At 41.4% G+C, this 22,862-nt stretch overlaps 1 protein-coding gene across 39 annotated transcripts in view; it reads right to left on the bottom strand.

The window, feature by feature from the left end:
- camk2g2 (calcium/calmodulin-dependent protein kinase (CaM kinase) II gamma 2) overlaps positions 1 to 22,862 on the bottom strand; it is a 50,921-nt gene that overhangs the window by 24,709 nt on the left and 3,350 nt on the right. For all 39 annotated transcript variants that reach the window (XM_034608628.1, XM_034608649.1, XM_034608612.1 and 36 more), the window contains exons 3-6: positions 3,854 to 3,913; positions 2,631 to 2,685; positions 2,090 to 2,155; positions 53 to 125 (exon numbers count right to left, since the gene is read on the bottom strand). In XM_034608628.1, coding sequence (XP_034464519.1) covers positions 53 to 125; positions 2,090 to 2,155; positions 2,631 to 2,685; positions 3,854 to 3,913 — 254 coding nt within the window. The remainder of the gene's footprint in view (positions 1 to 52; positions 126 to 2,089; positions 2,156 to 2,630; positions 2,686 to 3,853; positions 3,914 to 22,862) is intronic.

Below are 22,862 nucleotides of genomic sequence, written 5' to 3'. Positions count from 1 at the left end.
CATATCTAACTAGTGTTTAAGATGGCAGAGGAGGGCGTCCCGTTTAACTCACCTTGAGGTCCCTGTGCACAATGTCATGCTGGTGGATGTGACTGACGCTCTCCAGGATCTGATTGATGCAGTGGCTGCAGGAGACAGAGGGATGAGGAAGAGAGGGGAGACACATCTGTCAGTCCGCAACATCTGCACGACCACAGACTGAAGTACAGACAGAACTAGAACCAGACACTGGCAGTGAGACCCACATGAAGTCATTTGACCTTTGACCAGTGAAATCAGTTAATCCTTGAGTCTGAATGAACATTTGTGCCAAAGGATTCTCTGGAGGCGTCGTTAGGATGAAGAGTTTATGAGGCAACCATGACCTTTGACCTCCAAATTCTAATCTTTGAGTCCAAGTGATTGTTTTTACTTAAGATATTCCTTTACGGGTGTTTCTGAGATGTTGCATTCAAAAGCCCAAACATGTGTTTTGAATGGTCACACCGACCTTGACCTTTGACCCATGACGACCAAAATCTGATCAGTTCATCTTTGAGCCCAAATTAACGTTTTGAACGAAGAAATTCCCTCAAGGCGTTCTGAAGATATCTTGTTCACCAGAATGTGATGGACGGACAACATGACAACATCGTGCATTGGCGACATTAAATATAATTTATAAAAATTATGTGAAAACTCTAAACTCAAAGCTCTCCGTTGTGCGTCAGTGTGATTATTTGTCGGGCTGCAAATCACTGTCATTTCCTAATAATCATTTCAGTTTCTAATTTAAGCTGCTGATTTTGTTTTTCGTAGTTTGAAATGAAATGTCAAACGTATTCAGTTTGCATCGATAAACAACATCCCCGAATTGAGGGAGCAGAAATAAAACATTTTGGGAACTTTCGCAAGATGCACATGGGAGTTAAGTCTGCTGCATTTTTTATGTGACTGAATGTGTGGAAGGAAGTGGAGTGGGCAGGGTGTGTGTGTGTGTGTGTGTCTGTGTGTGTGTCTGTGGTGCTTACGTAAGCTTGTCCTAAGCTTGCATATAAGCAATTTAACTGGTCTGTTGCACAGTTAAAATCACTATTATTTCATTTAAAAATAAATTGAGCTTGACATACTAAAGGTGAAGTCGTGGTCGGCAGCAGGAGGATTTCTCTCTCTCTCTTTTTTTTTTTTTTTTTAAAATAGGAGAGTGGTGTCCTCTCGCTGTCAGACAGACTCAACAGAAAAAGCCGCTGGCGTTGTGTCCAAATTAGGACTAAATCTGGACTCCACACTTTATTCTCCTCTACCCTGAGTCATTCCAGCATTTCACTACTAAGCCCATTTTATCCCCCTATCCGGTTTCTGCAGCTACTAAAAGTGCTCATCAAAAAGCGTGCTCCTGTCTTTACTCTCTTTAGCATCGTCATGATCGAATAGTTTTAATTTAACTTATGTCTGCCACAGATTAGTGTTACCGACTGCTTGAAGATGCCTCGTCTTCGGTTTTAGTTTGTGAGCACGTCAGGTTTGCTTTAAGGTCTTTTTGTAAAGTTAAATGTCTCCACACCAACCAGACCTGTCTTGTTTCAGTAGAGGCTCTAAAGAAGACATCTCATAATCTGTCAGGTTTTCTTTACTTTGGGACTTTGTCAGTCCAGCCAATACTTCCTCATGATTGTGATGTCACGTCATTCATCATCTCACTTCTTAAATGACATCTTGATTATACATTATTATTATTTTATTCTGATTGTTTATGAGTAAAGTACTTTATGTTTTAACCTGCATTCAGGTAATGTGCTCCAGTTCTAAAAACGAACTGCAACTTCCAACAACACACTCAAAATAAGGTTTCCAGACTGAGGACAGCTTGGTCATTATTTATTAATGAAATTAAATTTAAAAACCGGAGCCACGTGGTCAAAGAGAAAGTGTCGACTGTGTAACAAGCTCAGAGAACTGAGCAAGCATTTCTTCTGCTGCTGAAGCACAAAGTACATTTTGTGCTTTCAGCTCTGCTCTGACAGCCGGACGTTTGAATTCTGGTGGACAGCAAAAAGGATAAAACACGGAAAATATACAATAAACATGTGAGCGAGAGGAGAAACTGTACCTGGCATCGGCCTCGCTGTAATACTCCCTCGCAACAATGTCCTCAAACAGCTCTCCTCCAGTGACACTGCACACAGACACAAGGACAAAAGAGACGGATCATAATGAAACAAAATCAGAAATGTGAATTTAAATGTGGATTATAAGTGGACTGTTGGTGGAGGTGTGTTCTCTACTGAGCCACATTCTAGTTTCCTAAAGCCATTCATTGTATGAAAAAGACAACTTGTCCCTCCCGACAGTTCCAATCATTTTTATTTGTGGGTTAAACATGACGACAGCGAAGTGACCTTCACGTCACATGTAAGAAAAAAAACGACTCCTTTCCTTCAGCTCAGTGGGAAAGTTGATGTTCTGTGCTGCTGCACACAGAGACCGTTATGGAAAATATAAAAACTGAAAAATAATTTAGATTTACTTGTTGCTTAGGTGAAGCAATTCATCCTGGAATGACCCGTGTATGTGGCGTGTGTGTGTGTGTGTGTGACTATGTGGGAGTGTGTGCATGTGTGTGTGCAACTGTGTTAATGTGATTAACTCACAGGTCAAAGACGAGGTAATGGAAGCCTTCCTCTGAGATGCTGTCATGGAGTCGTACTACAGACAGAGAAACACACAGGGACAGAGTTTTTGGGTTAATACAAATTTTATCATGTTAATTAAAGTCTAAATGGAAACAATTTTCTTTATATATTTATAATAAAAATAATAATAAAAGTATAATAACTATATACGAGTGTGTGGAGGGCAGCAGTGGTGATAATTGTTGTGCTTTATCACCACTTTGAGCTATAATGCATTCGCTTGTAGTTTTGCTTTATTTGAAAACCTCCACATCAACATTAAACCAGATGATTGAAATAAAAACACATCAGAACAAAACTAAAATCTATTCTGAAGGGACAATAATAACAGCAATCATAATAAATGACAATAATAACAGAAGAATTCACCAAATCAGCAGCAACAAGAAGAATCAGATATAATCAAAACTAATTACACGTCATGAATTCAATACAGAGACGATTTCTTTTTCAAGAGATAGAAATGTCTCGCTGAAGCAGCTTCTTTTTAGCCACAATGGAAAATATTGAATAATTAAAATCCTTTCAAAGTCACCCTGGATCTAAAAATACGTGCATCGTGTCTGTGTGTTTTAGATTCAGTACAATGAAAGATAATAAACATTAAAAATCATTCAACACACACATGAATAAAGGGTCATGGGGGCTTCGTCACACATATTAATGACATTTTTCATGTGTATTTGGAGTCTCAGAGACTGCAGCTGTAAAACAACATGTTTTTTTGGGTTTTTAAAGTACTTTTTATGCAGCTCTATCCTCCTACTAGGTTTCATGTTTTGGAGTTTCATGAACCAAGATCTTAGAAAAAGGAGCAGGTAAAGAAACCATTACATTTTGAGGCAGATACGGACAAAGAGGCAAATCCAGGGAATTTTTTCAGGATCTACTGGATGTGAATGTGGTTTAATGAGGGGACTGTTGGGTCTTGGTGGACATATACGACTTCCTGTCATTCTAGATGCAATTATTGTTATTTTTCACACATGCAGCAGTGATGTATGTGGGACTACAAACACTGAGGAAGTAAAACCAGTTCCAACAAAACACAAAGTTTGACACATCTGTGACCGAGTCCTTCTGTCCGACTGAAACCCGAACTGTGGAAGTGACAGTTCCAAACATCTGTCCCCAGCTGTTGCTCTGATCCTTTAGTCCGTGGACTCCCAAACGAGCCTCACCTATATTTGGATGTTTCAGCAGACGGCAGATTCTCGCCTCTCGGTCCAACTTCTGGTGATCTGAGGAGAGAGAAGAGCAGAGCGGTGAATCAGTGACGACACATCCACACCAGGCAGAGAAGCAATTATAGTTCTTTGTTTTCATCCAGCGGGAAAAACTCATTTTAAACTCAGAAGGCAACACACAAAATCACACAACAATAAGGGCAGTGAAACAGTCACTGAATCTGACTTTAATCTCATGTTGTTCAGTATCATTTTTTCAACATGGCATTTTGAAAACAGATTTTTCTACATAACCTTTAAACACATGTTAAATATTCAAGTGCTCATAAATTATGAATCGTTTGTTTAGTTTTTCCAAAGTAAAGATTTCTGCAGATATTACAGCTTGATATCTTGTTTGGGAGGATTTCAAAAGCGCCCTGTGACTGATTAAGACTGATTAAAAAATGTCTTTTAACTGCGTGGCTAAAACACACAAACACGCAGACACACTTTATTCCCCGTCTCTCCCGCTCCTCCTACTCCGCTCAGAACAAAAGGTTTTCATCTAAATCTGCCATTTTACAACCAACATTACAGCGTTAGCAACCGGAGGGGACGGCAGAACAGTTTCAGCAGCGGCGGGAATGTCGTGAAGGTAAAACACAGCTAACCAGACAAGCTAGGGGGCCAGAGGCTGTCGACTAGGATGAGCTTGAACAAATAGACAAACAGCTTTACACTGTACACACACACACACACACACACACAAACAAACAAACACACACAACCTCGAGCACAAGCTTTTTTGCACTTAGTGAAATTAGTCTTGTGGGTCCAGCCTTAATATAATCAGTGTCCAGTTAATGATTGTAATGGCGACGGGAGGATGTGTGTGTGTGTGTGTGTGTGTGTGTGTGTGTGTGTGTGTGTGTGTGTGTGTGTGTGTGTGTGTGTGTGTGTGTAGCTGCATATTTAGGACAGATTGGTAGTAGGACTGTTATAGCAGATAGATACAGTGGATGGCATCTCCTGTTAAAGGGTGTTAGGGGTCAAGTTTACACTGGACTCTCCTGCCACCCACCAGCTGCTGGTCACAGGGGACAGATGGGATGCTTTTGTGGGTGTGGGGGTGTGTGTGTCTGTGTGTGTGTGTCTGTGTCTGCCTATCCCTAATCCACGGCCCCAGCGACGGCTTTGGGCAGTGTCACGGTGTCTAGATGATCAAGAACCTTAGTGGTGCAACTGCAATCATTTCTAATTGTCCAGAAAATGTCAGAATATGGAAATGAAGTGTGGGAAATGCCCGTTAGAGATGCACTAATGAACTGATCAATCCATTAGTTGATTAAAAGAAAATTATTGAGCCAACAATATTGATGATTATTCATTTGTCGAGCAAAAATATCAAAAGATTTGCAGGTTTCAGCTTCTTAAATGTGAGTATTTGATCATTTTCTTTGTCATTTATTTATTCACTTGTTAAGTATCAACAACTCCTGGTGTATATCGTTGTCATAGTAATCTCAGAGAGTTTTGCTCAGTATGGAAAGTGTTGGACAGATTAATGGATACTACTTTGTTTAAATGTTTTATTGCCGGCAGTGTTTTTCTACTGTACAGTACAGAGATGCAAATTATATAAAGGACGACCACTTCAAAGCTCAAAATGTGAAAAATAAAAGTTGTCTGTAGGATACATGTCCTGCAAAGTAAACAGTGATCCTTGTTGCACCCCCCCCGTCTGATTAAAACACAAGATATGAGTGAATCACAGGTGACACATACATTTTTCAAAACAGCAGAAATGTAATCCAAGATGGAAAGGAGCAAAGAAAAGCCAGAATATCTTTGCAGGAGTAATTATCTAATCCTGGGATCTATTCTCACAGCAGTAGCAGAGAGAAACAAACACTGATTTACATTCTACTTGAATCACTCTTTGGAAGTGAGAGATGGAGCTGCACGGAGAAAACAGGAGATGAAAAGAGAAGAAAGGAGTCGTGTTTAAACCTGTCAAGAGAAAGTATGTTTGGTGACCAGGTTTAACCCCCGTGAGTCAGCGGCATCAACGAGAGCTACACGAAACATCGACACGAACTTTAGAGCGAAATGTCAGTCAACACATCGTATCCTCAGCTTTAGCGGTGCTGGTCACTCGGGGGTTGTACAGTAAGTACAAAACCAGAAATCCCAGACTTTGACGCCACTGAAAAGGAAACTAATCGACTTGTGTGCAATAAATGAAGCCACATAAGAGGATGGAGGAGCCCTGAGGATAGAGAAGGCTTCACTGGAAAAACACGGGCAGGAAAAGTGGATAGGAAATACTTCCTTCCTCTGCAGCAAACACTGAGGGGCCTTTAAAAGGCAATGGAAAATCCATGCCATGACTACAATGTAATTATGTCATTTGCGGTGTTGTGTGCATACAATGCATTTAAAAACGTTTGACAGTTAAATGAACGTGAACCCAAAGTCTCGGTGGTCAGCTTACATTCATTTATGTTTTTCTAGATGCTGAGAAAACCCCTCACATTTCACTGTAACATCACATATCTGTAAAGTTCCTTTGAATCCTCTGTCGTCTTCGACACCGACAAGCTCCTGCAGGAAAACACACGAAGGGAGGAAACATGATCCCGACTTTGACCTCAAACCTCTGACCCGCGGTGCTAAGCCAATCAGCTGCAGCTTTTATCCTGCATGTGTCCGCAACACAAACGTGCTCATGCAGGCCGGCGCTGTTCAGTTCAATATCCGTGCTTTTGTTCAGACCTCACAGACGAAACACAAGCTCTAATCTGACCAGTGTGTTCAGGATGAGGAATCAAAGCAGCGAGACATTCCTAAACCTTCTTCTCAGAGCCAAACATGGACTATTTTGGCTGCTTTTATTCTTAGAAGTTGGATCTGCCAGCAAAAATAGGACTATTTCTTTTTTTTTTTTTTTCAAAGCTGGCCTGGGACGCCGGCTTTATTATGCTTGGGATGGCAGACAGTTTTGGCAGCAGGCTGCTTTAAAAACACTAGAAGCTGACTGAGGAGTTTCAATAGAAAGATGAGAGAATAAGTGCAGGATTCAAAAAGGACTAATTGTATAGAAAAACGAATAGAAACACAGGAGAGTGACCGCAGCTCGACAGAAGCTGATCAGTGTCAAACACAGAAGGTAACTGCCGGCTCTTCATAGAAACAAGAGGCTCTTCAATGTGCAACTGTTTTCAAACTGGACAAATGTTGGGAGTCTCACTGTTGTGGTAACGGATATTTAATCCCGTACAACAATGTGGGCCTGCAGTCGAGTAGCCTCCAATAAAACCATCAGAAAGGTCAAAGCATGAAGCCTGAACATTTCAAATATCAGATTAATATAGTGGCAGGATTCCCCAATCGTATTTTAGGAGCTCAGAATGTACACACAATTAAAAAAGGTCATGAAAACATAAAGCTTAACAACAGGGTTTACACTGAGCTGGAACAAACATAACAACAAAACCAAAAGGAAACTACAAACTGCATCCACACCATCAATCATGTTCATTTGGAGATAGTTCTAAAACTATCGAAGACACGTATAAACAGTTTATTATCTACTGAATTTCTCACAATCATACACATCAGTTCCCTAAATATGTCTGATTTTATTCATCAGGATTCATGAATTATTTCCTGGGAAATTGGTGAAAATGTAGTAATGTTTATTAAAAAATTCACTTGTTCACTAGTTGATATCAAACAATAAATGATGCAGGCAACTCAGGACAGTTTTAACCACAGTGCTAACTAGTTCTACAACTAGGGGTTAGTTTTCAGACAAGCTTTGAAACTAGCTTTTCAGACCTTCAGCTTTTGTATCAATGAAGGCAGGCGAAACAAACATCTCTCTATATAAGGCAATAAAGTTTGACAGCCCACAAACTACACATTACAAAATCTCTATGAAGTTGAATCAACACCTCTTGAGAACCGTTTCAACAAAAACTACATGACACCTATGATGAGCGTCGGACTGATGCAATAGAAGTTTTGTCTACGTGTACCTAATAAAGTGCTCACTCAATGATAACAGCTACTCACCTTTCTTGTTTACAGAGTTTTCAAAACACATTTTTTTCCAACAGCAACGATATAAACACAAATTTGAAATGTCTCTTGTAATGACTTTATCTCAGGTGAGGAGTCGACAGAAGAATAAAAACTGTAGGAAGCTGTGAGTGTGGCTACAGGGTGCGTTAGTCTCGCTCTAAATCCCAAAGCAAACCAACTATGTTTTGAATCTAAAACAGAGAAGTGACCCACTCAGACTACAAGTAAATACAGTATAACCATTAAAAGAGAAATAAAAGTGCAAATAGTCTAATTTTGCCATGTTACATAACATGATCACTGTGGTGGGCTGAAACAGTCGAACCCATGTCCTGCCTTTAACACAAACGCACACAAACACCTTTTAGAGCTTTCCAGAGAGATGATCTGATATCATAGAGTCACACAGCACTTAGCCCAATTGGACTGAATGATGGCCGACAGCCGACTCTGAGCAGACTGGAGCAGCGGATGGATGGATGGATGGAAGGATGGAAGGATGGATGGAAGGACTGACGGAGGGATGGATGGCTTCGTACAGCACACATCCACTGTTTGGGAAACAATCCATACCCCCTCCCCCATGTATATAAATTACCTTCTGCCTACAGGGAAACAATTAGACAACACAAGACAAACTGAACATGGGGGAAAACATCAAGTCCAACCACAGCCAAAAAAACGATGATAAACTGAGTGCATGTAGCTGCTAACAAACATGGCGACTCACTCTTGGGAGAAGAAAACATTTCACGATTTGCAGATGATCGTGAATTTTATCGGCCCCTTATTACAGGGGTTAAAGTGTCTCTTCTCCTCAGGGGCCGTCAGAGCAGCCTGAGTCGACAAAGATCACGGTTGCCATGTTCTCTTCGTCATCTGATTGGAACAAACTTGGCAACCTGCAGCCTCAGCAGAGCTGGATATTAGCAAGACGAGTCGCTGAGTAGACACAACGAGCAGCTTCTCCATGACACCACCCAGGTTACTGACATCAACACAATATATATGACGCATCATCATATAACGTTTGTTAAGTTTAAGATCAAAACAAAGCTTGAATTGGCTAAATTTCCTGAGATTAGCACGATTATCATTTAGAAGAATTACCGCCCTGCAGTTTTAGTCCCGAGTGTCCCGGACATATTGCATTTAAAATAATGAGGTCACTGTGACCTTTGACCACTGAAATCTAATAAAATGATCTTTGAGGTCAAAATTTGAGGCAGACTTGAACTGTCGTGTAGAAGAGGCCATTGTGACCTTGACCTTTGACCATCCAATTCTAATAAAGTACATTTTAGGTCTAAGTGAACATTTGTGCAAAAATTGAAAGGATTCTCTTGAAGCGTTCTTTAGACACCACATTGACGAGGCAAACAAAGGGGTGTGTGAGGTCATTGTGAACTTTGACCTACAAAAACCATGCATCCAACTGAACGCTTCTACCGATTTTGAAGAAATTCCCTCACAGCGTTCTTGAGATATCGTGTTTCTGCTCATTCTTGAAATCTGTGTTTGCAACAACAGGGACATGGACCAATTTAGTGTTTGACCTCAACCTTAAAAAGAAAAAACAGATCTGAAAGAAACAAGACACGAGTATGTGAGCGCCTCTCGAGGAGTTTACTGCAACATGTAGCCGAGCTTGTTAAACACTGGGAGCTGGGAGGCAATGTCTCTCCATCTGAGGGTTAGACGGGATGAAAGGAAGAGCAGCTGATACGAGATAAATGAGAGACAGAGCGACAGAAACCGACGAGCCGACAGAAAGAAAAACAGACAGAGACTTCTGGTCAGTGTGGCCCACGAGCAGACGCCTAAAAATAGATCCAATCCTCCTCCGGCTTACAGCCCTGAATCACACTGACCTGACCTGCCCTGCATCACCGAGCACAGAGACCCAATGAGACAGTAAGTGAGAGATGAAGAGACAGAGACACACCGACAGATGGAGGCGTCCCAAAAAAAAATTATAAGAACGAAGGAGGTGAGTTTCTGACACTGATTTGATATGATCTCTTGTTCTGTCCGGTCCCGTCACTGCTGCCTCCATCAACAAGTGACTCCAGTCGGATGCCTCGCTCTGCTCAGAGGTCAGGCTGGTGTCAGTGGGCCGGAGCTCAGGCTCATGTGGCCGACTCGGAGCCAACAGCATAATGATGTGAACGTGATGAGGAGTAATGGAGGATGAGGACAGTGTTACACTGACGACAGCGGTGATGAAAACCACTGATGGGCACAAAACCCGAATATATGATACTTGAGGCAGTATGTTAACACCTGGTACTTCTTTTATTCACAGCTATTTTTCATGGACAGACACGACAGGAGATTATAATGAGAACAAGAAGCTCAGACGCAGCAGAGAAGGAAGATATTCACAGCACGAATGGAGACTTTGCAGCTGCTCGTGCTCCACCTGAAGTAAAGGCGTCACTAATAGAGTGTAGCCTGGGTCGCAACTTTCTGGCTGGTGCCAATCCCAGCTGAGGTTAGAGGTGGGATACTCCTTGGACAGGTGGCCAGTCCATCACAGGGATGACGTATAGGGACAAAACCACCACCCCTGCTCACATTCACACCTTCGGTCAATTAAGGGTCTCAAATGAATCTAAGCTGCATGACTTTGGACAGGGAGGAACCTGGGGAGCCTGGAGGAAACCTACAAACAAAGAGAGACCCTGGTTGGTCGGTAGGTTCGAACTAAGAACCTTAAAGGTGCGAGGTGACAGAGTTAACAAGGGCATCACAGTGCTGCCAATTACGTTCCAGTAATTAATCCCATGGTCGACTAACTTCAGTTAAACTGCAATGTCTTGTTTTCCTTTTCATCAAAAAGATGTGAGTTGTTAATGTCTAGAATCTGGAGTCATAGCAGTAAAGGCAGTGACAGCTGAGTAACAACACTAAATGAGAAATAGAACACATCCAATCTGCCTCTGAGTAATTGATGACTCCACTGATGTAGTTTTTGATTTAAAAAGGTATCACCCAACACTGAAATCCTCAAACCTCCTCACCCTGTACACCAGCGACTCCAGTCATTGATCCTCTGCAGTGACAGAGAGACAGACACCGGCTGTGATTTAACGGAGCCCGGAGACGACCGTGTGCACCGCCACAACTCAGCCATAACGGACAGAAGATTAGAAGCAAAGAAAGGAGCAAGACAAGAGTCTGCAGATGTGGCTCGTGGGCCGTGGCTGTGAGATCACCACAGAAACTACAATTCATCCTGGTGGGAAAACCAATGTGTCCAATTTCATCAATTTATCCTAATTAAACTAAACGAATAAATAAAATCTATCAACATCATTGTGGAGTTACGGGAAAAGTCAGGGATCACCAAAGTCAAAAATGCTTTCTGGTAGTGTAGCATTAGCCAGAGCCAGCTAAATCAGTTTGGCAATATTTCACGCTGGAAAGTCCCACCAGTAAAAAAACAAATGACATGTGGGCTAACGTACGCAAGACTACAGTTTTCCAGGGACGGACTAGTGTTGCTAATTATAACACTAGCAACAGGCCATACAACAATGATAGCAATGATAAACTCTATACAGGGTGAGCGGCATACAGCTGTTACGATACTTAACAAGTTATTTACAGTTCTCACTATTGGCCGATAAGTAGAGTCCAGCTCTTTGGAATCATCTTTCGAAAGCTACAAATGGTATTAGAGTGTCTCTAGTGGACACAATGTGTACTTTTCAATGTTCCTAAAGCATCATTTTACATGTTTTAGGACAAAAAAACCTTTAGATGAACCTGCTCTTCCTGATGATTCCAGCTCAGACGACCATAATGCAACAAAAAAAAAAAAAAAAATCAAACAGCTTCTATCACTTGTACTGCGGCTGTGTCGACCTTTGCAGCTGACCTTCCTGAGTGCGCAGCTTTTCCCCAAGTGTAGAAAATGGCTCCTTTTATTTCCGTCTCTCGAGCGCGGCTCATCTACAAAATGCTGTCATACAATATTCATCTGCTGTGACCCCGCGGCCGCTCTCTGTCATCTCGTCTCAGCATTTGCTCTGAACACAAGTCGTGTATTTACATTGTGAAATTCGCCGCAGCTCAAGTTAAACTGATGATTATGACAACAGGATTTGCTGAGTCAGGGTTCTTGCATGCTTTTCGGATTTCAAACTCGGGATGAAAGACAGCAGCACTGCAGTGTGCGTGCGTGTGCGTGTGTGTGTGTGCGTGTGTGTCAGAGTGGCTCAACCAAACCGTGGTGTCACACTGTGGATCTTTCCTTCCCCTCATTTCGTAACGTTCTCTGTTCTGCATTACATTCTGCGTGTTTAAGGCACAGTTTTAAGTCAGTGTGTGTGTGTGTGTGTGTGTGTGGGGGGCGCCCTGGGTGTGTTGAGTTGAGCCATTAAATGGAGCTTAAACAGACCTTAGCAGACCTGCTGCAAGAGACTTTTAACATCACGTTGCTGCACAGCATTGTGTAAAGAGTGTGTGTGTCCGAGCCAGCACTCCTGGCAGCGTTTAGTTAGAAAAGGTCACTCTGACCAACAGAAGTCGGGGCGGGTGGGGGGGGGGGGGGGGGGGGGGGGTCTTCTTATGATCTCAAAAACTGAGGGCATTTAATCGTGGAAGCCAAAATATTAAATATCAGTGCATTTTAATTGATTTAGTCGATAGGTATAACAGTAAAACAACGATTTACCTGAAATAAGACAGTTCAGGTCAATAAAGAGAAATACATTTGACAAATAATAAATGTATCAAATAAAATACTAAATATTTCCCATTTAGTTTCACATATAGTCTGTGAAATGTGTGTTTTCTCCCCCTTTAAACACCAGCTGCACTTCTTTCAAACACACTCTAATTTGAGCTGGTTGTCTCAGCGACCTTGTTGCAAACATTAGGGCGTGTACGGAGCAGCACATGCCAAGAGTAATATGGAAGATTGACAGGTAACCGATATGTTAATTATGTTATGGTTCCTTGGATAAGATCTGATGTAAGAAAAAAGTGATGAATGTGTTCACATGACACAATAATTACAAGACGATCCCACTCCGATGATGCAGATGTAAGTTCATTGATTGATCATTTTTAGGCATATATGTTTAAAAAGGTATCAATTGCTAGTTTCCTGGTTGTAATAATAAACCCAAAATGTTTGTATATTAAACTGATCTCTTAATAAAAGTTGTTGTAATAAGTTCACTTGGAGAATATATGATTTTCTACACATGCACATGCACACTGCAGATTTACCACTGACCCATTGGCACTGCAACATGGTTTATGCCATGTTGTTATGGGATAATCAAGAGATATGCTGGAGTAAACAGGACAGAGCTGGAATGAGTTTGTTCCTCAAATGTTGGTCAGGTAACTCTTGGACTATTCCCACTCTTGAAAGTTATTATCTATTAGTGAAATGACAAATACATCCATGGTTTTATAACATAACATTGCTGATAATCATTTCAAGATGTTGAAGGGTTTATAAAGGTTATACAAAGGTAATCTTTAAATATAATATACTAAAGTCTAGCATGTTAGGTTGTTGGAAAAATGGAAATTACTCTCAGAACAAGTACAGAACTAGAACAATGGAGGAAATTTCCCTCTGGACCAAACTGTTAGAACAGACCACCAGTGTCAGAGGAGGGAAAATATCCTCCATAAGGTATTGTATGGAAAATATCACTTTTTTCAATTTTCATCAAATTTAAAGTGAGAAAATCCTGAGCATTAGTGTTGCATCGTCATCTCATCATTTTTGTCTACTGACCCCAAACTAATGGTCTTAGTTTTATTGTTCTCTTCAAATAATGGATCTGAGCAGAGAGCTGGTCCCGTGTGTGAAAGTTTTAACAGGAGGGACAACACGTTGAAGTATAAACAGCAGCCACGTAGGTTTTCTTACAATCCTGCGAGACCAGTTTATTCCTCCTGTTGTCTCAACTATAACAGCGCTGTGGCCACGCAAATACAAAACCAGATTAAAGGTAAATTAGATTTATCAGTACTCGGCCAGGTCACCACGCCATTAAGTACTTTTGAAAGCTTATCAGCGTTAGAGTCGAGAGCACGAACCTGTTGCTCTTTCAAATCAATATTATACAAAATTGAGAACATGTGAGCAATTTCAGACAGTGTGCTGAATATTTTAACTAAATAAAAAAGTGCTCGTATAAAAGGCAATTTGAAATATTCAGTGAAAGAAAACTATTTGTGCACCTGATAAATGATAAATCGATCCTTATGATGTCGCTATCAAACCCTAATGAAACAGAAATGGGATTGAAGCTTGATATTTTACCATCAACTTTATTATAAATAACTATAAATAAAAAGAAAACAAATTGAATGAAATATAGATAATATAGGAAATAAATAAATAAAATACAGAAATAAAAATTTTAATATTTTATTGTTAAATGTAAACATAAATGAACATTGTGAAAAAATAACCCTGCTACCGCCACTCGTTGCCAAACACTGTATTTAACGTATTTCAGACACTTTCAGACATTTGAAGTTGACTTGTGTCCAACTTTGGCTTTAAAAAGGGATTTTTAACACTTGTTGGAAAGGTTTTAATGTACTGGACATAACGATTCGTCAATCTGTCTCCAGTGCATCACATGTCACACGTCACAGAGACCAGGTGAATAACAAACCAGTGGACTTGTGGAACCAGTCCTGCATGTTGTATATGCAAAGACGAGAGTAGTAAAATGAGTTGTGAATAAATTGTATGAATAGAACTTGCTATAAGTACTGGATTAAATAAATACCAACTTCAAAATAAAATGTCTAATTTAGACAAAAGAATGCAAATTACTATTTTTACGATCCTAGTTCTCGATCCCTGGAACAAATGCTGAAAACAACCCTCCTGATATTGTGGCAGCTCTCTTTTGAAATGATTATCCACCAGTGAACAAACCACCATTTTCACTGAACTGTGTCGAGGCTGCAGGCCCCGACTATTACTGTGAGCTGACTTTTATTATGAAAGGCTGTTTTGATTGTTACCTTGGAAGCAGACACAAACGCACCAACTGCCCTGGTGGTGGGCCAGTCAACAGGAGCACACACTTTCAACCAGGCCACAATCGTTTCCATTGACTTTATTCAGACACTGCAAACTGTTGTTGGAGCAGCGGAGCACCTTTCAGCAGGGATTAGCAAACGATTTTAACAAAGCCAAGAGCCTGCAGGCAGGTGTCCATTGTTGAGGTGAAAGTAAGATTAAACAGACATAGCTGACAAGGCATCAAAGAAAGGAGAGAACACATAAAGTGAGTGTGTGATTGACCATGGGTGTGTGTGTGTTTGTGTGCGGTTTGTCCAACATCCTACTCCTGGGAAAATACCAGCCTTGTGCAAAGAAGCCGTAATGTAAATGGAGATAAATGATAACAAAAGGAGAGCAAATATTGACATAGATCGCTGTGTTGTGTGTGTGTGCATGTGGCTGCATATGTGTGTGTTTGTTTCCAGGTTTTGGTTGTGTTGCGTCTGCATACACCAATAAAATGATCAGATATGTAAAGTGACAGGTTGTGGACAGAGCCGTCTGTGGCTTGTAGAAATAATAACCAACTTTGAAAAGGAGGTTACTGAGGGGAATAAGAACAGAGGTGAATGATATTAAATGGGGCAGATACAGTCGTGTTTAGAAATATGAAACCTAAAACAATGAGGTATGCTTTGGCTGTATCCAAACAAACTTAACATTAAGGCAACCATAACAGGCTAAAAGTATTCAGGGCAAACATTGTCAATCTTCACTGTTGTTATTATTAACAAATCCTGTGACAAGAGTAAAATGTGTTTAATGTGTGTCCAAAGCTTAATTTATGTTATTCCTCTCTGTCATAGAGCTCCATTGTTAAACGAAATCTAATAAAAACACATCATGACTCAGTTAACGACACTTTTAAACAAAGTGACATGTTCCTTCATTACAACAGCAGTGTAATTTATTCTCTATAGAGAACAAAGTGTATATAAATCAGTCTCAGAAAACTGACCACAACTAATGCACAATTTATGTTACGTCATTTTTAACCATTACAATATACATCTCTTAACGTTTGAAGATTCGAGTGTTCATTAGGAACTAAGTGCTTTTGGTTTGCCGCTGACAGAGTACTTAAGTGCCGAGAGTCAGACTGAAAGCAATTACACTGTATACTGCAAAACAGAAACATGGGTGTGAACAGCAGGGCAGACAGCACACAGCTCTGTGTATAGGACGCAGTATACGAGTGTGAATGTGCACATGAAGTCCAATGTACTGAAATGTCCATCCTCCAGACCATTGTGGACGAGCACAGACAGAAAGTATAAATTGAACTTAAAGCATTGTTCGTTTATTTCCATGAGATCTGCTGTCTTCCAGTTTCAGGCCTCTGCAGCTGAGAGGTATCCGATTTTCAGGAAGTCTGGCAACATGCTGTAGTTCACCTAACATTATGACTAACTAACACAGGCCCAGACTGGCAGTGTGTTGGACTGACTGTAAAGTGGACAGTGCTTTCCATAGAATCTGATTCAATCAATGGCGGTAGCTGTCCAGATAAGAGACAAGGGTGATAAGGGTTCATTATTGTGATTTCCCAGTGAACATGAACAAAGCATACTCTCATGTGCACCCAGGTGACAGAATTATAGGGCAGGTGTTGTGCTCAGGTCTGCCCACTGAGTCCTGAATGCCTGTTGTGGAAATGCATAAAGATAAAATGTTATCTACACCGATTTAACCTCCCTGCAAAGGACAGTAAAAGCTTTATGGATGTTTCGGGGACGACCTGAAGGCCAAATAGTTAGGATTTATATTGACTCTTAGCTGCCTCCGAGCATTTACTGCATTTCATTCCCTTATTTTCTCATCCTGCCTCTCTCTCTCCAAATAAAACAAAAGGGCCAATAACAAAATGTACCTAAAAACTTTATGGATGTTTTTACGGTCCATCAAACCATTCATATTTTTCCTAGTGCTGCTGATGGTGTGACATAGAGAGAGAGAAACAGTGAGACAAAGATCGCTGCACAGAGCTCTATAATAAAGCAGCACTGCTTTATTTACTAATATAGTAAGTTGGAAATATTTGACATGTGTAAATAAAGATTTCGGATGATGATGAAACCGTGGTGGACAAGTTAGATTAAGATAGGCTGCCAAAGTCTAGGTAAATATTGGGAAACACTTGGGGAGTGTGTTGTTACTGACTGTAGACAAACAACCCTCAAACAACCATATACACTAGGTTGTTTGTCTCTTTAACATCCGATATGACCCAGAGGAGTGTTTCCTGAACCAGTGCCACCACGGTCAGTTTTAACGGGGACGACTGCACGGAATAAAAAAGATGTTATCTCTGCTTCGACAGTGTTGTGTGAGAGCAATGTTTAGTCGGTGGAGTGCTCTCTTCAGACTAGTAGAGGCCTGAGAGGTGCTTTTTACTTCTCCCTCTCCTCCACTCGCTCAAACCATCATCTCACACACCGCACAGACCTAACTCTGGAAAATACTGTGTGAATTAAATCCTTGATATGAATGTATAAAAGCATCAACTTGAAATGGTGCCGTGATATCAAAGCCCTCAAAGCCGCAGTAAATAAAAAGTCACGTTTTCAGGGACATTTTCTGGAAAACATAAATGTGCGTGATTGACAGTCGGACGCTCTGAATGCGTTTCCTCTGGGCCGGAGGACGTGAGATTCAAACGGGGAATCTGACTGCACTGTGTTACTATTCATCGCACACGACACCTGGTGGTTATGGTGACCACGTTTTATGTAATTGTGGCTGTCAGGTGTGAAGGATGGGATGCATGTAAGGTGGGAGTTACCATGGGGACAAGCTGCTTGATTGACAGCATGACGGTGAGTGCGTGATCGAGAATAGATTATCCCCTGGCATGTCTGAAAAGGTCAGAGAGCCAGACAAGGCATTTTCAGCAATTTATCAGGGTTTACTATAAATATGAATATATTAAATAAATAAAAAAACATTTACAGAAACTTTAAGGATACGAATGCATATGTGAATATTTGGTTTAATAAATAACATCATTATATTATATTTTTCTAATTTTCTGGCATTTTATTGACAAAACAATTCACCAATTGATCTAGAAAAACCAAACAACGATCCTCCTTTTCAGGAAGTGTCAGTCTGGTTGTTTTGTTCACATCAGCCCCACAAAACGACCTGAATCAATTTACTGCTCAAAACAACAACAACAACAACAAAAATCACCTTCACACGTGGATCACATTATGTTCAGTGAATACGTGCGAGACATGGAAGGTAAAACGTTCACGAGTCGAACACAGAGACAAAAAGAAAAGAGACGTGTCGGTGCGAGCGCTGCCAGCATGATGTGATCTAATTGTCACACATACACACAAACACACACACACACACACGCAACACAGTCACACACACATTATTACCGGGGGCCTCTCCCATGTGTATACCCGGCTTTATTGCCTCGGTCGTCCAACTGTTGTAATAAATACTCTGCTATTTGGAAAACAGTATCACTTCACTGCTGGTAACTTACTTACCTGTTAAGTGTAATTATTGCACTCATCTCAGAGCTGAATATGTGCGTGTGTGTTGTAAACCAAAATAACCGGTTCATTCAGACACGTAATTATCTCTGATCTACAGCCGCAAACACACATGAATATTAATTTGTACTTAAACCCGACCTGAGCTTGTCGGGTTCGGAGAAAACATTTTGAATGAAGTCATCGCAGGATGTAGAGAGTAGTTTATTCTATACTAGAAAAACTAAAAGTCTTCAGTGTAGAACTGGTTGTCAGAATGGGTGTGACTTCAATCAATTACTCAACTAATTGTCTCAGTTGAAACATTACGTCAGACTTGTTTTGTGTGGGAGCTTTGTGTGGCAGAGCCAGAATACTTTAACCAACGAGCTCCTCAGTAGAGCACATACCTCAAACAAGGCCACACACTGCTCTTATGAAACCACGTTTAAATTCACTAGATCCAGACTTTCAAGCTTCTTGGCCAAGGCAATGATAAATAATGACAACTAATACTATTTTAGGTATCATTTCATATTGTTGCAGTCTTCTAAAGCTTGGAAATTCAGCTTCTCGTGACAAATCAATCTGAATCCCCTGGAAAGTAACAGATTCAACCGGCATCTCCTGTTCTTGTCCGGCGCTATATGGCAAATAAAATTTTTATTCAAGTTGGCTCCCACATGACGCCATATGCTTCAGACGCAGGAGGGGGTAACGATGATGGATAGACGAGAGAGAAAAAGAGGGCAAGATGGATATGACAGGAAGAGAGTCTTGGAAAGAGTGTCTCACACACACACACACACACACACACACACACACACACACACACACACACACACACACACACACACACACACACACACACACACACACACACACACACACACACACACACACACACACACACACACACACACACACACACACACACACCTTTGATAAGCAAATATGCTGTGGGAGGATCGACACCGTGCACGTGTTTTAATGCACTATTTCTCTCCTGAGCATATATCCCTGACCGTCTCACTCTCCCTTTCCATATCTACATCTTTCTCTTTCCATTTACGACTCTCACTCTCTCCCTCTCATTAAATATTCACAGCCGGGGCCCATTAAACATTCACCGCGCAGTGCTGCTACGTTTATCTGCCCTTCGCCAATCAGCCTCCAGCGAGTGCACTAGAAGCCCACCAAACAGCTCGAGAACACGTTCACACACACGTCGTCTGCCCGCATGGCCTGTGATGCGGCGGCCTGTGATGCGGCAGCCTTTGTGGAGAGGAGGAGGAGGAGGAGGAGGAGGAGGAAGAAGCGGCAGAAGAGACAGAAAAATGAAGGGAAGGGTGTCGGAGGAAAAAATGGGACGCATGAGGGAAAGCAGATGAAGACAGGAAGCTGAGAGAAGGAGCGTGAGGTTCCTCTCTTCAGCTCCTGTCCGTGTTCAGTGAGAGCAGAGCAGCCTCGCACCTCAATAATTCAACAGTGGGACAAGTGCCACCAGCCTCCTCCTCCCCCCCCCTCTCTGTCTCTGACATCACAAGGCCTCAGCTAATAACGGTGTAAAAATACACTCGCTTTACAGTTTGACACAATACGCGACACATAATTGTAGCTAAAAATAACATGATACAGCGTCAGGGTAGATCTTTAAATGTGTCCTATTGGAGTTTCTCAGTCATCTGTCTCTCATGCGTCTGATGGTGAAGACACACTCCTGTCTCAATCAATTTTCAATCGATCAGATAAACAGGGCTGCCAAAGAGCAGGTGACCTACACTGAGTAAAGTACCTGAACGCATCCTGACCCTGCTGCTTTGCTAACTTTCTTGGGCCCTCACATAGATCAGGCTACTGATGATGGACCCAGATAATAACAAAGACAATATATAGATATAATAAGGTCAAAGCAATATAACAAAACCAATCGCAAAGTAATTATCCAACATTAAAATATATCACAGATGACACATAAGTCAGAATATGAAGTCACGTTCACCATAAAAACCTTGGTTAATTTTTGTCCATGTTTATCCTTAGAGCCATTATTTAGAACATGTTAACATATGATCATACATAATATATATGATGTAGCAGGGCTGGATCCAGGGAGGGGGGGCAGGAGGGCACTGGCCCAAGTCGATTTTTTGCCATGTTTGCTTGAAAAGTGACTGAAGCCACACCACACCATTACCAAACCAGGATAGGACTCAGTAGAGTGAATTCCTCCACCAAGGCCCAACACTTCTTATAAATTCTATCAAGCTTTTCATCAAGATCCATGAATCAGTGAAAAGGTCCCAAAACACCTTATCTCACAATGTTAAGAAGGTTCCTGGATCCGCCTCCTGATCCAGATCCACCACTAAATTCAAGGGGTTCTTCTCCCTTGTATGAATCTTTTCATCGCAAACACACTATCTCAGCTTCTGTGAGTGAAAATACGAGACACAACAGTAACTCTCATGACTGTGTGTTTGTCACGTGCTGCAGTCCGCCCTTGACTAATGATTCAGCCTCCCAGAGTTTCATTAAGTTTGACTGGGGACAAAAGGTCTGTACAGCCATATCTTAATAACACTAATAACCCAAACTGCTGCAGGGATGCTCTTGATTAAACCCTCAAGCATGTGGCAGTGACGTCACAGCAGATGTTTCCATTACATGTCGAGGCTGATTGACCTGTTTGGCAGTCACTGATTTTCTTGGGAATTATTCTGTTAAGAATAACATGGGGCTGATCACTTTCCTCATATTGTCCAATGCTGCAGCTCCTCAGCTCAGCCTCCGTTTGAAACACCTGGTTTTAGCTCCTGTCTCTTTAAGGCCACCCCCTACCCATGAAGGCCAGTCTGCTCTGATTGGCCAGCTGGCCCACTCTGTTGTGATTGGTCAACTATTTTCAATGCATGTTGGAATTGTCGGCCTCCGCTCTCGCGCTCGCTGGGTGTGCATTATGCAAATATCAGCCATAATGATGTCACATGACATCACGATTCCCTGGAAGTATCAGCCGGACGACTGACGAGGAGCCTCAGGAGCTTTACGAGCCTCAGGAACAGTGATATATATGGTGGAGAGGAGCCGCTTTTACTTTTTGACAGTGTAGATATTTTACATCCACAAAAAACCCACTTAAGAAAAGAAGAACATAAAGAGCATCACATGTCTGAAAGTGTTTTTATAAATATACTGCTGCATCATCAGTGGACGCAGTAAAAGCAGAAGATTGTTGATGGCAGTGAACTCCATAAATGGAAAGCAGCAGGCAAAAGTAAAAACAAAACAGCCAACACTGACTTCCTCATATATAAGCACTTGCAGATAGGCGCGGTTTGGATAAAACAGACGAGCTCCTGCACTGAACCCTCTGTCAGAAAAGAGATATGAAAATATCTTCTAATCTTAGCTTTATTGTATCTTTGTAAAATGCTTACCCCCCGACTTCTGGTGCTTAAAATGGATGATTGATTCGAGCGTCTGCTGGAGATGCACAGAGGTCACGGCTAATGACAGAAAGCACAGAGAGCAGACGGCCCTATCTCCCCTGAACATCAGCGTACACAGAAGCTTGTGGGAGCCCTTCTACACTCAAGTAAAAGCAACATCAGCTCATGGGCACACTTCCCCTCTGAACTTCTGCTTCCCACGATTTTTTTTATCAGGTAGTTGCTGATGCCTCAGGCTACAATAATTATCTTTATCTACTTCTGTTAACTGATGCTGCACTCGCCACCGCTTATCGTCTGAAATACAGTGTTCGCTGCTCAGTGTCGGTTTTGGAATGAAGGAAAACTGACACAACCTCAGACGCTGGATATTCAGTGGTTTAGAGTCTATTGTATTTGTATTTTAGTTGTATACTTTGGATTGTATTAGTGTTTTCTTCTAATTATATTCATAGTAATGTAAAATATCAAGCCTCAATTACATATTTTTGTATTCACATATAAGGAATAATTGATAAATACGTATCAGCTCATGTATCGTTATCAGAAATTTGAAATATTTGACTTCTTCATGTTGGTATCTGCGTCAGCTCCTTGAAAATACTCAGCAGTCAGGCTGTAATGTGGAGGTGAACCTTTGAATACCCTTGTTGCAATCTGTAATTTAACACATGTGCCAATACTCCAGCAACTACACTTGTTGAGTTGTTGTTGTTTCACTCTCCCTTCATTGTCACTGTCTGTGTACTTTTTTCTGTTTGTATGTGTAAGTTCACACGTCAGTCGAAGTGACAGACCACGTGTGTGTGTGTGGGGGGGGTATGTATCCGTCTGAGCAACTGTGCGTACGTATGAGACGCCATGCGACCCAGTCATAATCGCTGACCTCACCACGAGCCAATGTGCCCTCCCCCGAGCCAGAAAACACAGCTTAATCC

The sequence above is a fragment of the Hippoglossus hippoglossus genome, chromosome 15 (assembly GCF_009819705.1).
Source record: "Hippoglossus hippoglossus isolate fHipHip1 chromosome 15, fHipHip1.pri, whole genome shotgun sequence".
Lineage (NCBI taxonomy): Eukaryota > Metazoa > Chordata > Actinopteri > Pleuronectiformes > Pleuronectidae > Hippoglossus > Hippoglossus hippoglossus.
The sequence above is the reverse complement of the archived record's forward strand: the minus strand, read 5'-3'. Positions and strand labels throughout refer to the sequence as shown.